This window comes from Phocoena sinus, chromosome 4, assembly GCF_008692025.1.
Source record: "Phocoena sinus isolate mPhoSin1 chromosome 4, mPhoSin1.pri, whole genome shotgun sequence".
NCBI lineage: Eukaryota > Metazoa > Chordata > Mammalia > Artiodactyla > Phocoenidae > Phocoena > Phocoena sinus.
In genome coordinates this window covers 89,495,336-89,512,480 of record NC_045766.1, presented here as the reverse complement: position 1 = coordinate 89,512,480, position 17,145 = coordinate 89,495,336, and the positions used below count along the sequence as shown (strand labels likewise).

Below are 17,145 nucleotides of genomic sequence, written 5' to 3'. Positions count from 1 at the left end.
TAGAATAACATTCAGGGGAAAAATCATACACCCAAATTAAGAAAGGTTACCTGCTTTGTACACACAACTGTTTAGGAATCAGAAAAAATTAAAATTCAAGAAAAATTCTGTGTAATTAACAAAATGAGTCTAAAGAATCTTCATTTGGAAACCATGGAGATGGAAGGGTTAGGTCAGTGAGCATTTGTCCATCATAACAGACTAATGTCCATCATTTCCAGACCAACTTCCCGGAAAAATCAAGAAAAGCACCAGAATCTTTTTGAGGTTCCTCTGGGGCAGTCTTCGCCTTATCTAAGACCCCCTCCAGGACGGTCTAGATTCCCTAGAGTGGCTAAGGGTGAAGGAAGGATGCACTTTCAGACAGGCATAATATTTAAATACTTTCGACAGTGAAACATGTCTGAACACAGCAAGAAAAGAGCCACCCAGGTTGGAATAAGTCCTGATCGCCAGCAATCCTGCTCTAACAGCCTGTGACACCAAATTCCCCTAGAATAGCATGGTTATCTTTCTCCAGGAGTTTGGGAGTACAACCAAGGATAGGCTGAGAAAACCAACTGCTGTGTGATATTGAATTACTTCAATATGCCTTTATAACAATGAAAGGTCCATGCTGAAATCATTTTTGCAAAGTGACAGAAGCTTACACAATAGATGTGTTTTCAGAGAGACAATGAAAAACTGTGGGGAACCCAAGGCAATCATTTCCTAGCACTCTTGCAGTAAGTCTGGGACCATGTGACTGAATGCTGACCAATGGACTATGGGCAGAAGTGTTTCCAAGCCTCACACATACAGCCTTTTACTTGTGTGATCCTGCGCTCTCTCTTCCCCATCTAGAGCAAACTTGGTGGCCACATATGGATGATCTGGCATCAGAAGATGGAAGGAACCTGGGCTCTTGAGTGACTTGGGATAGTGGCCCACTCTCCATCCTATCCCACATTGGACTCTGACACAAAGCAAAAATAAGCTTTGATGGTTTTAAGCCATCAAGATTTGGTGGTTGTGAGTCAGGACAGTGTAATTGTTATAACACAGGCCCTGTTAAGCTCACCCTATGAAACAGGGCCTAGTACTGGGCAGATAAGACAAGACATACTCATAGAGCCCATCAGCACACAAATAGCAGACACGTATTCATCTTGAGTCAGAATTAGGTTCCACACTGAGTTGTCTTTGAGCCTGTATTCCGATCTCTGAGGCCAGCAGCGAGTCACACAGCCTACAGAGGAGTAAGAGTGTGGTCAGAGTTTCCCGTTGGGTGACAGGTGGAGGTGCCTCTTTTTGTGACCACCCTCACCCCATGGATGGGGCGGAGATTTCAGAAGTAGTTATGCAAATGTACAGGAAAGAACTCTTTCTGGTTCCAGAATCAGCACCTCTCCTTTGCCAGCGCCATGTCCTGGCTCCCACATGCTGTGGCCAGCCTCTCCTGCCTATCCTTAGGTCCTGGGCTTTTGTTCTGCTCCCAGATCAGAATCCTACAGGAATGCCAGCATGTAATGTTACTAGAGACTGTTATGGCTGAATTTTGTCCCTCCTCCCTTCCCCCCAGCCAAATTCATATGTTGAAGCCCCTAACCCCCAGTACCTCAGAATGCGAGTAAATTTGGAGACAGGGCCTTTAAAGAGGTGATTAAGTTAAACGAGGCCCTTAGGGTAGGCCCTAATCCAATCTGACTGATGTCCTTATAAGAAGAGGAAATATGGACACACAAAGAGACACAGGGATGGGTGTGCACAGAGTAAAGAAAATGTGAGGACCCAGCAAGTTGGCCACCTGTGAGCCCAGGAGAGAGGTCTTAGGCCCAGACTCGCCAGGAATTTGATCGTGGACCTCCAGCCTTCAGAACTGTGGGAAAAGAAATTTCTGTTGTTTAAGCCACGCAGTCTATTTTGTTATGGCAGCCCTAGCCCGTAATACTACAGTGACACACACTGAGCATCACTGAAAGCTTTAAGACACTGCTCTGTCTTACATGAGGAAACTCATTTTTGCCACAGTTGACTCTCCTTTTGCAGGAACACTAAGGCGTCTCTAAGCTGGTGTCAAAATCCTCTGCACAGAGATATATTCTACTTAGGCAGACAAAATGAATGTTTCAAATTGTACTTTTTCCAGCGTTGTTTATGAAACTTCATGAGTGCCTACAGACAAGTAGGAAGTGCTACGGTTTAAGAGGCTTGTGTATAACACAGGCCTAGAGAATGGCCACTAAACAATCAGTGCATTCCATGCAGAGTCAAGAAATCCTTAAAATGAAAGCTCCTTGAGTACGTTTCTTAAGAAAAATGAGGCAGTCAGGATCAGGGCAATATGGTAAGAAGTTCCTTTTCTTTCTTTCCTCTTTTTTTCTGAACTGTGAAACACAATTTGAGGAAAGAAACCAAGTGCAAACAAGAACAAAACCGTTCTTTTTTAAAACTTGAAAAAGTTAAGGATTTAAATTGACAGTCAATTCAATCAGTAATATTTTTCTCTTGCCATGTTGCTTGTCTATATCAGGGAAATGAAAGATTTTCCTTAATTCTAATACATGCGATTCAGCTTTAAAGTGATTAACAAGATATTTTGCTAACTAAATGCCATGTCTGAGTTTGAGCTGCTACTTCTTGAAGTCGCACTAAAATATTTTACTTAGAAATGAGAAGAGATTTAAACATATTCTTCTGGCAGAGACTCAAACAATAAAAGAAATTAAGTTGGATAGTACATGTAAATTGAGACCATGTGGCAAAGTTCACTATTACTGAACTCAGAGGAGTGAACAATATGGAAGGAAAAGATGACGGAATGTTACCAGGTACCTGAGGCCATAGGCTGGAGGTGGGCAAACTATGGGCTATGGGCCCAGCCATGACCATTTACTTTCTTATGGTCTATGGCTGCTTTCAAGCTACAATTGCAGAGTTGAGTAGCTACAACAGAGACTCTATGTCCTGCAAAGCCAAAAATATCTACCTGTGACCCCATACATCTAACCCTTCCACAGATGATCAAACCAAAGCAAACAAGCACATTTCGATAGAGTAAGGCATTTCGATACCTCATTCCCAAAAGCTCCTTCCACAGCACCTCACTGGATATGTCCAGGGAGAGCAGAATGCAGGCCAGGGGCACCCTGGTTCTGGGTCACTGAGAAGACTGCCACACAGTTCAGCATTTCCTTGAATACCCTGAGTTGGGAGGGGGATGTATATAGTCAGTGGCCCCAGAAGATTCAGGATGCAACTGACCAACTTGTTCTCGACCCAGTCTGGGGCCTTGCAGCAGGGCCTGACTTAGACAGCAGTCATGGCCGCCAGCCGGCCTTCAAGGAGCCATGATGTCACTCTTCCTTTCCTGTGTGGATGAGGGCAAGGATCAAAGCCGGCCATCAAAGCTCCTCCCCTCCTTCCAGCAGTGACTGCACTGTCACCTGCCTACCTCTAGCTCTGCTAATTATAACATTTGTAGGGAAACAAAAAAGCCCTAACACTCCATAAAAGTTTGGGAAGCCCCGTCTAGAAGAGCAGGCACAGCGTCCTGCCAACATGAAACGCTCAGATATCTGTTGAGCAAGTGAAACATACAACTCGTGTACCAGCTGCTCATTCTTTCACCACCAACAGGCTTCCAGCCCGGCTCATACAGGATCAGTCCTCACTGAATGGAAGAGCAGCGGGCTGGGTGGCAGAGAATGAGTGAATGAGTTACCCAGTTTGCAGCTCTACCAAGGTTTTGCCTCTGCCTCTGAGTCTCTCTCCTGTCCTCCTGGTCCCTTCAGCTTCTCGGGTCCTGCTTCACAGGCCTCCTTCGGTTTCTATGGAGCTTCCCAAGGATTATGTGAAAGAGGACCTTGAACCTCATCTTTCCCTCAGGCAATATTTCCCTTGAGTTCTGGATTTTACCTGGTTTACTCTTGATTGCTCAAAATCGTCTGCTTTGCTAGTATTTCCCCCTGGCATTCTCTTCAGTTTCCTTAAGATCCCATCTTCTCCTAGCCCTGAAGTCAGATTAAACCCTTGGATTTGACCGAGGCATTGTGATCCAATCTCCACGGGCACAGGGCACTCGCACCGAAAGGGTCTGCATGGTATTTGTGATATTTTGTTAAGATATGCTCATCATTCCTTTCTGGATGTACCTGTGACAGTTATTATGAATCATTAACTAAAACTCATGAATAGCTTATTCCTCCCTTCAGCCCGCCCTTCTTTTTTCAGCCCCTTCGCAGCTCCTGCCTCGTCTTCAGTTCTTTCTTCTCCCAGCCCTAGCTGTTTGGATCTCCAGCTTCCTTTGCACTGAAATTATTATAATTGGGGAACAGCTCTACGACATTCAGATGTATCTGACAAGATGCAGACTCTCAGGGTTCAGCTGTACTTAGCTGGGTTTATTAATAGGCACAGGTTTGACGTTACCTGAAACGAGGGGGGTTTTTTGTTGTTTTTTTTTTAACTGCGCAAGGAGACATTCGTTTTTGTTCCTCATGGAAGGAAGTAGGGCAAATATCAAGGCCCAATGTTTTTGCCCTCCATCAAAAACAAAAAATTCTTTTACACACGGACTCAGAGCCTCTTAAGTAGACCAGAATTCACCCCTACAGTCAGTCCTACAGAGGAAAATGCCAGTGAGTGAGAGCAAAGATAACTCAAAGCACACAGAGGACCAAATTTGGCTTGACATCCTCATTAAAAAAATGACCCCCATGGGAGTTTTGTCTGAAGATGGGCTATGGGTAAGAGGCCAGCTCAACTGAACACGGTAACTTTTTCTTTTAATTGTTTAACAAACACGTTAAAAGCAAGTTGCCAGTTGAACTTCAGACTCAAAAATGCTGTTCCATGCTGACATACGGCATTGACTTAAGGGAACAGATCAGATGCATAATACAATCATAGTTAATTCCATGTGTTTATAATTGTGCCTTTGATCTAGAGTGTGAAGTGCTTTGCCAACATCAGCTTACTGATCTTCCTCACCACCTTCTGTGACATGGATGGGGCTGCTTTCATCCCCTCACTTCACTGAGAAGCTAAGAAGCAAAATTTCTAAAATCATCAGCTTGTTATGATGAAGCTAAGAAGAGATCCTGCAACCCAGGATTCCTGTTTAATTCAGTTTCCTGACTATTAAGACTCAGCTGCTTCAACAGGGATTCATAAGCAGCTTAGCTCTTGGCTTCGGCCCCTCTCCAAACAAATGGCTACAGGTACAGGCAGGGGGGATGTGGAAACTTCACTCTGATCTGACATTAATTTTAATGCCCAGCATCACATCTTTTAGTTCTTTTCCTCCACTGTTTAGCATTACCAGTCAGTGTCTTGAACGCTCAAGAAAGCAGCTTGTTGTAGGGAAACCGAGACAGTATACAGAGTCCTTGTCCACATACTTATTCTTTTTTGGTGTGTTATCTTGAGTCTTTATGCAAGTAGAAGCTGCTCAAAAAGAATTTTATAAGGGCTTCCCTGGTGGCGCAGTGGTTGAGAGTCCACCTGCCGATGCAGGGCACACGGATTCGTGCCCCAGTCCGGGAAGATCCCACATGCCGCAGAGCGGCTGGGCCCGTGAGCCATGGCCGCTGAGCCTGCGCGTCCGGAGCCTGTGCTCCACGACGGGAGAGGCCACAGCAGTGAGAGGCCTGCGTACCGCAAAAAAAAAAAAAAAAAAAAAAAAGAATTTTATAAGAAAATCATAAAAAACTGATAGTAATCGTGTAGAGGTATTCCTTTATATTAACAGTACTGAGCTTACTAGAAAGATTCTAGTGCTGGGTTAGACTGGCTGTTTCTTTGGTAATAGTCCAACAAGGGTCATAAAAGCAGCCAAACACAGTGGGTTCTGTTCAGTTAAGGATTCTAAAATATGCAACTGTTGCTCATCAAAATAATTGTAAATACCTACAGTTTTCTATCTCTTCATCTTTCTCTCAATTTCCGCTTTAGTTTCTGAGAGTTCAAGCTGCAGACGAAGAATCTTGCTTTCGTTGCGTTCCAGAGCTTCCTGAAATATATAAATAAAAAGCACTTAATTCAGCCCACTTTTGGACAAAAGTTTTTTTTTCTCTAAACGTATATCATTAATGGAGCTCTCTTTAGAATTGCTAGGAATAATCTAAGGTCAAATCACATCCCTGAAGATTGGAACAGGATGAGAGACAAGTGATTACTTTTGTTTGTCACGTCACCTATAGATCTGATGTTCTGAGGGCCTTCAGCTGTAGTTCAAGAACTGGAATCTAAAGCATTTTTAAAATAGACATTTTCAATCTTGTCTGTGACTATATTTCAATTTTTTAATTTATTACCCTTGACTTTTTCTAATGTTTCCATCGTTGGGATGAATCAATAAAAGCATCAAAACTAAAACAAGGAAGGTGATAACTCCTACGTGGAAACTTTTATTTATTTCTGGACATCATAGGGGGATAGAAAAAAAGTTGAAAGCATTCAGAGAGCAAGAAACAGGACAGCACTCAAATAAAGGAATTTATGATGTACCTGACACATAACGCTTGGTGTGAGCCATTATCACCATAATTACTACTATTATTTCAAATGGATTGCTTTGACAGGCAGGGAGATTTCCTGCCCCCTTGAGTATTTACATATAGGCATGGCACATACTGCCAGGGATGTTATAAAGGTGTTTCAAGTTTGAAAGTGTAGGTTTGATTAAATCTTTAAAGCCTGTTCCAAAGATAAAATTCATATAGAAGAAACAAACAGAACACTGGAGGATACTGAGGAGGATGTTTATAAAGGGCACAAGGGGTGACCACCATCTATTGGTCAGTTAACCATTGGCAGACAGTCCTGAGGGCAAACGCAATTTTTCTAGCCCCTTCTGAGGAGTGCTTAGCACATACCATCAAAAGGTAAAACTGAATAGCAATTTCAAAATAAAAATAAGAAAGATGTTGGGACTTTAATATGGCTTACAGCCTTGCTGCTGTTCTCTCAATACTAACTTCAATATAATAGAAAATAAATAAAAAACAAATGCTCGTATAGCAATTTCCTCCGAGGGAATGATGCCCTTCCTTCCGGGGGAAACTGTCACCTCTAACCCTTTTGAATGCACTGAGAAAGTGAAGCTTTGAAGGTGACCTGGGATAATTTGAGTTTTGTGACTTCAAAAATAATCTGATAACGTTTTTCATAAAGGCTCACTCAGGAAAAGAAATAACCCAGTTTTACAAATACATGTCCAAGCTGATGAAGTATTTATGGAAGCAGCTGAAGACAACTTGAGAAAATGTGAATAGAATAGAATGCCATCTAGTGCTACTGAATGGTATGAGCGCTGTGGCCTTAGTCGTCTCACCTTCAACGGGCAGCTCAACTTAACATACAAAGATGTTAGTCTATACGTTATATAGGACTAAAGTTGCCCCGCCCAATCACAGCTCTCATTGGCTTCTCATGTTGCTTGAAATTTCCACCATAAAAGTTACTTCTTTGGGTTAAGGTGGTGGCTTTAGAAAGTCCCTAGCCAGGGTGGCCAGAGAACCGACGGGGAACAAAAGGAACAAGTGAATGAGACAAAGTTCATCCACTTTATGAGGACTGGCCTTGTTAGGGGACACCACACTGCCAACTGAAAGGATTCTACATAAAATGTAGAGGCCTCAGAAAACAATTTGCATAAAAAGACAAGAGCTGTGTCAAGAGCGGTCCACTTGACACGTCTTCTGTCTGGTAGATTTCTTACAGAAATGTGGTGGTGAGATAAACTGACTGGACATTGCTTGACTCAGAGCAATCCTCTGGGGTCTAATTTTTTCATTATCACACCTTTCAAAAGGCCCGTGCCTGAAATGGACTTGATGTGCCTTTTAAAAATTATTGTCTCTGTTGGAGGGTTAGTGGGTGAGGGATGCATTTTTAATGTGCCTGGATGCTTAGTCAAAGGGTAGGTCAAGAAAATGAAATTCAGCTGCGAGAAAAGAGGTTTTGTAGGCCTTGTTGACTACTTAATGACCGTGACAGGATAACTTCCTTCTGAGTTCACCCTCTTTGGCAAAAAGATTTTCTCAGGGGTCCTTTCAATCACTAGCACACACCTAGGGATCAAGTCAGAGATTTTTCCTGAACTTTTAATCCATAACACTGAAAACACTCCTGTCAACCCACACAAAGATGAGCTTTCAGCAATAAATGTTTGAGAACGTTGCTTTGAATTCATTTTTCAAACTACCTAAAGTTTTTTTTTGCAAAAAAAAAAAAGTGTGTCGACTGATTTTATTTAAAGAGACGGGGAAGGTATGAGGATATTTAGCTATTCAACATTCAACAAATATTTATTGAACCGCTACTGTATGCCAGGCAATGTTCTAGTCCAGTGCTTCTCAAATGTTAGGGTAAATATGAACCACCCAGGGATCTTGTTAAAATTCAAATTCTGATCCAACAGAGCTGGAGAGAGGCTAAGAGTCTGAATTTCTAACAAGCTCCCCGGTGATGCCCATGCAACCAGTCCACAGGCCACGTTTAGAGTAGTGAAGGTCTAGGTACTGGAGATAAATTAGGGAACAAGATAGACACGGTTCTTGTTTTCTTTATAATCAAGAGAGTTGCATCCACGATTGTTTATCCTGTTCCCCTAGCCTCGATTTCCTCATTTGTACAGTGAGGACAATAGTTTGCTAGGGTGATTACATAAAATAGTGCATACAAAGAGCCAGGCATAGTGCCTAGCAGGCAGTTAACCCCTGAATAAGGGTCAAGGGTTATAAGCGTGTTCTTGCTGTTCTTGTGACTAGAATGCAGGTCTTCTGCACTGTCACAGTGATGGAAGCTTGCTTTGTTCCCTGGAGGTAATACCTCGGCCTCTTCGGATGCCATTTGGACTTCAGTCTTTTCTTGTTCCATCTACTTCTTGACCTTTTCCATTTCACTTAAGTTCTTCTTTCCTACTTTCAACTGATTTTTCAGATTAGAAATCTCTTCTGGAGAGGGATGAAAAACAAAGTTAGTGAAAAGAACCAGTCTCAGATCCATGATATCAGCCAAAAGAGACTGTTCCCAGAGGCCCACTGGGACCCTGGTCATGCCATCCTTGGTAACTTGATGGCAAGGCCACCGCTGGCACGTATGGGATGTTTGTTTGAATTAGAAAAAAGAATCCCCTCTTCAAAGCATTCTTTTGGCATCTGCCACAAAGTTGCCTACAACAGCTGGTGAGGATGGTGTTTCTTAGAGTATTGTGCATTGAACAACGTGTGTGACTGTACATGGCGGTCCTGCTTGTCAGAGCCATGCCAGATATTGCCCGGTGGGGCTCTAGGGCCCAGCCCTGGAATCACTATTCCAGTGGAAGAGCTTAGCTATCAACACTGGTGGCGGCCACTGTGTCAGCTGTCGCCCAACACCAGAATGGGAACTTACAGCATAAGCTGGGTCACTGTCTGCCAGAAGCCAATGCGTGAACCCTCTGATGAACACACGTCTCTGAAAGAGCAAGGCAGCCAGAAGTGACAAAACCTCCAGCACCTGACACTGTTACCGTCAGTTCCGCCTGTTCATGAAGGAAGCCTCTGCAGCCTAAGAGGTGTGGAGCAGGGCCAAGTGCTCTGGGAATTACCCACAGTCCAGAGGCAGTGGAAGGAATTCAGGAGCTTGACCGCTCCTCTGGCTCTGAGATCCCCAGCTAGGATAGGCTGTGACAAGAACTTTTTAGTTACAAAAACAAACCCATGAGATGGCAATTCTCATGTGAATAATAAATCCTTCTCTGATAAAGCCTCTCCAGAAGAGGGGCTCCCAGGAGCAAACTCAAGGCAGTGGTTCTCTATTCTGACCATACCTTAGAATCACTCAGAGAGCTTTTGAAAAAGACTTCTTCCCAGGCTCCAGCCCAGAGCAAGTATGGTCCCCACACGAACAGCACCAGCTTCGCTTGGGGACTTCTTAGAAATACAAACTCTTAGACGCCCCTCCTAGACTTACTGGATCAGAAACTCTTGATGGTGGGGCCCAGCCAACCGTGCTTTAACAAGCCCTCCAGGTGGTTCAGATGCCATGAAAGTTTTCTAACTGTTCCAGCACCTCTCACAGGCCCAGTCAGTGACCTGCTCATGGACTAGGTAGGTCAACAGAGAAAGCAAGTTTCATTTATGCCTCCAATAGTAATGAACTTACTCCCAGGGCATCTCAGGGTCGTAATGCACATCACTGTTGGTGCTGGTATAAGCTGGCAGCCTCTTTGAAGGGCTGCTGGGCAATATCTCAGAATTTGAAAACTCCTTTAATTCTGCAATTTCATTTCTAGGAATCTACCCTACTGAAATATTTGTACACGTCCCCATTGTACACGGATGTACAATATAGGATTATTTATAATTGTGAAAATTTTTATCTAAAATTAATAAGGTCTAGTTAAACGTGTTAGTCAGCCTTATCATAAAACACTGTGTCGCTAATAACAGTCACTTGGTAGGGCTCCAGCTACAGGCACATGGGAGGTGGCAGAGCCCATAGTTAAGTGTGTATATGCCGGAATCAAGCTGGCTGGGCTCAAACCTCAGATCTGCTACTTATCAAATGCGAATTTGGCCAAGTTCTTAACCTTAAATGACTCAATCTAATCTGCATTTTACAGATAAACCAACACATAAGGCTGTTCTGAGACTTAAACAATGAATAGTTATATATAGAACAGTGCCTGTCACGTAGTATGGGCTATAGAGATATTTGTTAAATTAGAAAATAAGTTAATAAATGGAAAAAATAAAAGGTATAGAATAACGTGTAATTTAAGTAAAAAATACCTGTACGCATATTATGCAGGTTATGGATATAACGAAATTCTTAATAGGCTTCCTTTGCGGACAGGAACTGGGGCTAAAGTTAGGAAAGTACTCTTGTGTTTAGAACTCCTTTAATGAAAATAGTACCTGTAGTTTAAAAAAAAAGACAAAAGCCAAAGTTAGTATTCAAAACGGAAAAGTTAAGACCCAAGCGAGGCCAGGACGATGCTGAGGTTTCTGCGCATCGAGGCAGCCTTGCCCTTGGCGCAGGGCCCTCCCGGGGCCCCTGCTCCCGTTCCCAGGGCAACGTACCCTTCAGGTTTTTGTTCACCCTCCGGAGGGTCTGCTGACTCGCGGCGCTCTCCTCGTAGGTGTGCCTGAGCTTGAGGAGCCGGGCGCTGAGGGCCCGGGCCTCCTCTGCGGGGCGTCTGGCATCGCCTGAGGCTACTCGTGCTCCCGCCTCCAGCCCTCCAGGCACTGGTCGAAGTGCTGCTGCCGCCGGTCCAGCGCAGCGGCCGCGCGGTGCGCCTTCCCACGATGCAACAGGGTGTCCCCGAGCTCGAGCTGCGGTCAGAGCCTGGCCCTCTCCAGGGAGGCCCTTCTGGCATGGGCCACCCCCATGGCTTCGGCAGCCTCCTGCGACCGAATTGCCAGCTTCTTCCTGAGAAGGGGAGGTCCAAAGGGCGAGTGAAGCCACAACCCTCAGAGAGCTCGTGCAGTGTGTCCTTATTAAACACAGCACTCGGGTACAAATGGGGGGTGTGGGGGGCTCCTGAGGGTGGCTTCATAGTCTGAAGTGGAAGCAGCTTGTGCCTGACAATGACCTCCTTGTGCCTGTGGAAGCCAGATGTCTGCTGACCACCACACTCTGGCTTCTGTGTCCACATGTCCTTTATTCCCTCCCCACCCTTTGCCAACCTGGACTTGACGCTCAGAACCTCTGAATCCCTGTAAGTATCTGCTTCCCCTGAACCTTAAGTAAGCAATACAGACTTTATCGAAGACTTCATAAGAAATGGGAGAAAGAGAAAGATGGTACTGAACACCCAACAGTAAGCAACCGTTAAAAGTCTTGGGGCACGTCTAGTCTCTAAAGAGCTCCTTGGCTTTATTGCTTCCAAGCAGCATTCTCTGGCTCTCTCCTGCTCAGTCTCCCCCTCTCATCATGGGACTCTTAAACATGCCCGAGTATCTTTTCTCTGAATTTCTTCTCCATCTCAGCTCCTCTTCCCAAATTTATATACCCACATCCATCCCAGCATTATGCTCACTTATCAGGTCCTACTGCTGTCGGGGGTACTTTAGCCCCTGTCTGTCCTCCCTCCAGAATCCTCTGAGATGCAGTGGCTTATTAAAATGCTTCCTCTACCGTCCTTACAATGCTCATACGCTTCCTTATGGGTGCAAAGTGTTCTCTTGTTCCCATCTCCTGCAGGGACACTGGCAGTCCCATTCTTACTTATTCATCACACCTCTTAGATGAAAGGTACTGTATGTACCAAAGCTTTTTCCAATCTCCAGTTATTAAACAGAAAAAGATCCTCAGGAATTAACATGTTCCACACAGCAGCCCAACAGAGCACTGTGCTCATAAAGCCCCCTTTTGGTGGAATCCTGCAAAAACCAGTCTGTGCTCTAAGAAAGACCTGGGCTCTAACAACTACTCCTTGCTCACTGGCTTTCTAACCATAGTCACTTCACATCTTTGCTTCATTTTTCTTAACTGGTAAGAAGAGATTCTTCTGTACCACATGGTGACTATCATTAATATTACTGTATTGTGGGCTTCCCTGGTGGCACAGTGGTTAAAGAATCCACCTGCCAATGCAGGGCACACAGGTTCGAGCCCTGGTCCGGGAAGATCCCACATGCCGTGGATCAACTAAGTCCGTGCGCCACAACTACTGAGTCTGTGCTCTGGAGCCCATGAGCCCCAACTGCTGAGCCTGTTCTCTGCAACAAGAGAAGCCACTGCAATGAGAAGCCCCGCGCACCGCAATGAAGAGTAGCCCCCGCTCGCCACAACTAGAGAAAGGCCGCACACAGCAACGAAGACCCAACGCAGCCAATGTTGGCTCTCACATGTATCTTATATGTGAGAGTTGCTATGAGAATAGAGCTTTAGTGTTCTCACCATAACAACAACAATAAAATGGTAATTTAGTGGGGTAAAGGAAGTGTTAACTAATCATGCTGTGGTAAAGATTTCTCAACATGTGCATATAACGAATTATCACATTCTACACCTTACTTGTACACCCTACACAATGGTATATGTCAATTATATCTCAATAAGGGAGAAAAAAAAGGAGATTCTGATGCTTTATCCCACCTAAAACAGGAGTCTTGTAAAATAATTACACATATTTTAACTACTTTAGAAATGCTCAGTTGGAACCAGAAAATAGGAATTTTACTTTGGGTGACCAACTGCTGGGGGACTGAGGGGTTGTACCAGGACACGGGGCTATCAGTGCTCAAACTGGGCAAGTCCAGGGCAAACTGGACAATTGATCACCTTCATTTGATTGATAACGTTGCTCTACATTTACTACCAGCTACAATTTTGCTGCTCAACTTGCCAACCATAAGCATCTATGTAGTTTCCTAGAATACACAAGAAGGTGTAGGAGATGAAGAAATCAGATTCCTATCCTTGGGGAACTCAGAAGCAGTAAATGGGGTCTCAGGGGAGCTTGATTCCACTAAACTAACTCATCATGTGAACCCCAGCCTGGAAATCTAAGTAGACAGATCCTCAGCTTTCCAATTTAAAAAAATGGAATCCTAGATTTTTTTTTGCAGTTCCACATCCCTTAGGGCTTTTAGTGGGAAATCATAATACAGACAATGCTTTATTTATCTGATGTTCAGCTAAGTTTAAAGCAAAAAAAAAAAAAGTCTTTGGATATTATCTCATTTGCCCATCATTTCTCTTCAGTTGTCATGTACTACTGGACCACAATTTGTTAGTTCCAACAAATCCATGTGGTCATAAGTAACCTATATACTTTCCCTCTTTTCTGTCCCTCCCTAAGAAACCTTCAAACAGAATGACTGGTAGACACTTTCACCAGAATTCTTCAATTATTAGGAAAAAAAAGATCTTACTTTAGAAGCAAATGCCATATTTTGGATATGAGGCGCCATTTCAGTTCAAAGCCCCACTTTTCTGCAGTCCAGAGCTTTGAACACATTTACTGCAGGTATTTTTAGTATCTGTCATCCCAAAGCCCTTTTTAAGTTACTGTGGCTACAGAGACAGATTGCTTGGTACCCCTTCAGGGACAGAACACAGCAGCTGTTCAGCACGTGCACAGCGATGCCTTTCAAAGATTTAGGTGAAGAACTGAAAAAATAATATTTTTGGTTGATGCTAAAGAGAAATGTATTGATCTGCCCTGAATTTCTGCCAAGCTACCAAGCCAGGGATACACTCTTTTGAGTCAACCTTTAATGATTATAAGCCGGGGATGGTTTGACACTTTCTCTCAAAGACACACAGTCCTTTGACCTCTGGGCAAAATGCTTTAGAACTACATCCTGGTACTAAGTCTTGATTCATGTGGGCCCCAAACTTCTGTAGTTCCTGAGAAGAACTTCTAAAGCCTTTATGTAGTGTTGGCTATAAAACCGATATCCTAACCTTAGAGGTGACCCCAAAGTGTTTTCTTTTCAAAGAAACCTTTGTCCCATAGGCAGGATGACAAATCCTAATACGTTTCCAGCTGCCCCTGTCCACCTTCACAGACCACTTTGTAGTGTACAAGTTGTAGACCAGAGACATGATGACTTTAAGGTACGGAGACATGTACACACATGGACTCCATTATTTTGGCGTTCCAAATGAAACACAGGATTTTCGTGCTAGCCTACTTTCAAACCCTAGTTCAAAGTCCCATCTATGAAGACTTCCCTCGTACCCCTAGAAATAACCTCTTTTTTTCCCCCAGGACTTCTCTCTAGTCTTTGTCACTCTGTATTATAATTTTCATTTTTGAACCCCTCTAGAGCATATGCTTCTTGCCAGTGGTGGCTGTTTCAGCTTTGGTCTTGGGTTAGTTCACACACTTGGTGAGGATTAGCTTAGTGTACACATGTGGCCTCGAAGACACAGTCACTGTTCTCAGAGTCCTCTGTGCAGCCCTGCCCCACTCACTTGGCATCCTCCAAGTCCTCAGTGCTCCGGATGGTGTCGTCTTCATACTTGGTTCTCCACTTAACAATTTCAGCATTGTCTTTGAACAGGGCCCAGAGCAGCTCAGCCTTGGCCTCTTGTTCTTCCTGGTACTGCTCTCATAGCAGGTCACAGTCACGCTTGGCCGACTTCACGGCCTGGGCCAGGGCGCTCTGTAACTGCAGGGGACACAACACATGTTACAAAAAGGCACCATGGCCATTAACAAACAATGAAAGGCTTGGAGGTGACATCATCTTTTTCAGATAAGGTTAATAACCACCTGTCACAAATGCAAGCCGAACCTGAACCTTGTAAGATGATACCAGGGAGAGAATTTGGGACAAGAAGAGAAAGGAGAGAGTATCTAAGCGCTGCCATTACAACAAGGAAGAGGGTTCTATTTAGGGAAATGCCAGCCTGACTATGTGGGCTTCAACAATAGACAGGCCTGGAGTTCTAGAAATAGTGCAGAATGCAACGGTAGCAAGAGGAATGCTCACCATCATTTAGGTAATCAGATTTATATTTAGCAATATACAAGAGTTAGATCTTGTTTGGACTAGAAAGGACCAATGAGTTTTGTCTAGCCTTTTCATTCTATTCATAAGGAGAACAGAACCTTTTATTTCACATGTAAATCCCTAAAAACTTTAAAGCAGTACTATCCAATAGAACTTTCCATAGTGATGAAAATATTCTATATGTACACTGCCAATATGGTAAACACTAGCCACATGGCTGTTAAACACTCAAAATGTGCCCCGAACAAGGTCAAATTCAGTCAAAACTGAATTTAAAATTTATTTAATTTTAATTAATGTCAATTTAAATTCAGGTAGCCACCTGTAGTGTAGTAGTGGCTGCTGTATTTACTGGACAGTAGAGCTCAGTTTAATGACTACTGTTGGCACTTAAGGGGTGGTCTGGTTAACCTAGCAACATCATTGCCAAGAGATAACCTAGTCTAGTGTGAAGAACCAGGGTCGCTGCCAGTCCTCATGGGTCCTTAATGTAAATTAGGAAACAGGATCTTCTTAGGTAGATGCAGCTCTGAAAGCACAAGGCTTGGTTAATGGCAGCCTCAGGCAGACACCTTTGGGCAGTGAATGAGGAGCAATAATACATAGCGACCCTAAGAAGGACACAGGCTTTGGAATCTGGGAAACTTGGCTTCAAATTGCTACCCTTCTTCTTATTTAATATATATTTATTGAGCGCCTGTTCTAAGCAATAGTGTTAACTGAAGTAAAAGAGATGGAGACAAAGCCTTTGTCCAACGGAGCTAAAAGGAGTAAGAGGATATGTAAAACCAACATATACAAAAATGACTAAATAAAATTGCTGACTGCACTGAGAACATAAAACAGATTGACATGATGAGGAATGTTTGGTTCTTTCTCATCATCCCCCAAAGGCCTTGGGGAAGGGCCTTCAAACAGTGGGAATAGCAGCTACAAACGTCCTAAGGCCTGAATGATGACAGCTTGTATAAGGGGCAGCAAGGAGGCCAGGGTGACTGGAGGGGAGTAAATGACAGAGGCAGTTGTGGAAGGTAAGGTCACAAAAGGAGGCCAGAGCCAAGAAAGGGGGCCTCGTATGCCAGTTGGAAGCCACTGGGAAGTCAGCCAGAGAGATCTTCTAAACTATAAATCTAGTCATTTCACAACCTGCTAAACTTCCTTCACAGTATACTACCAGCTGTATGACCTTGGATGAGTTGTCTTCTCAAAGCCTTGGTTACTTCATGTAAAAAAATATAATTCTACCAGTTTCATATGACTTATATATATGAAGGTTTATATGGCATGAGAGAAGCGTCTAGCATGATGTCTGATGCACAAATCATGACAGTAATTTGAAAATGTACGTATGATATAGAAAAGAAGGAGAGTGGAAGGAATAAAATAAAACATTTAAAAACTGAAGTCTGAAGAGTTGCAGTGAGATTATATGCAAGTGAAGTCTTTTGGGGTCTTAGTAAGAAAGAGGCCTTGAATATGAACCAAGAACAGACTTGAATACCAGGGCTCAAAAATCCATCTCTCATCTTAGTCACTATGCTTTAACATTAAAGAACCACTTTCACTGTAGTCACCTGCGAGCAACATCATATATTCTCTTGGGAAGAAATGACTAATAATGACTAATATTTATAATATACTGACAATTTGAAAATAATATTGAGCTAATCCAGCCCCATTCATTTTATCCTGCTCTTTTATTTAA

At 43.5% G+C, this 17,145-nt stretch overlaps 1 protein-coding gene across 1 annotated transcript in view; it reads right to left on the bottom strand.

Annotated features, from left to right (window-relative positions):
- MYH15 (myosin heavy chain 15) overlaps positions 1 to 17,145 on the bottom strand; it is a 183,087-nt gene that overhangs the window by 31,061 nt on the left and 134,881 nt on the right. Inside the window, 6 exon segments of the mRNA XM_032629422.1 lie at positions 5,890 to 5,920; positions 5,923 to 5,992; positions 8,815 to 8,939; positions 11,052 to 11,156; positions 11,159 to 11,400; positions 14,899 to 15,095. Of these exon segments, the coding sequence (XP_032485313.1) occupies positions 5,890 to 5,920; positions 5,923 to 5,992; positions 8,815 to 8,939; positions 11,052 to 11,156; positions 11,159 to 11,400; positions 14,899 to 15,095 (770 nt within the window).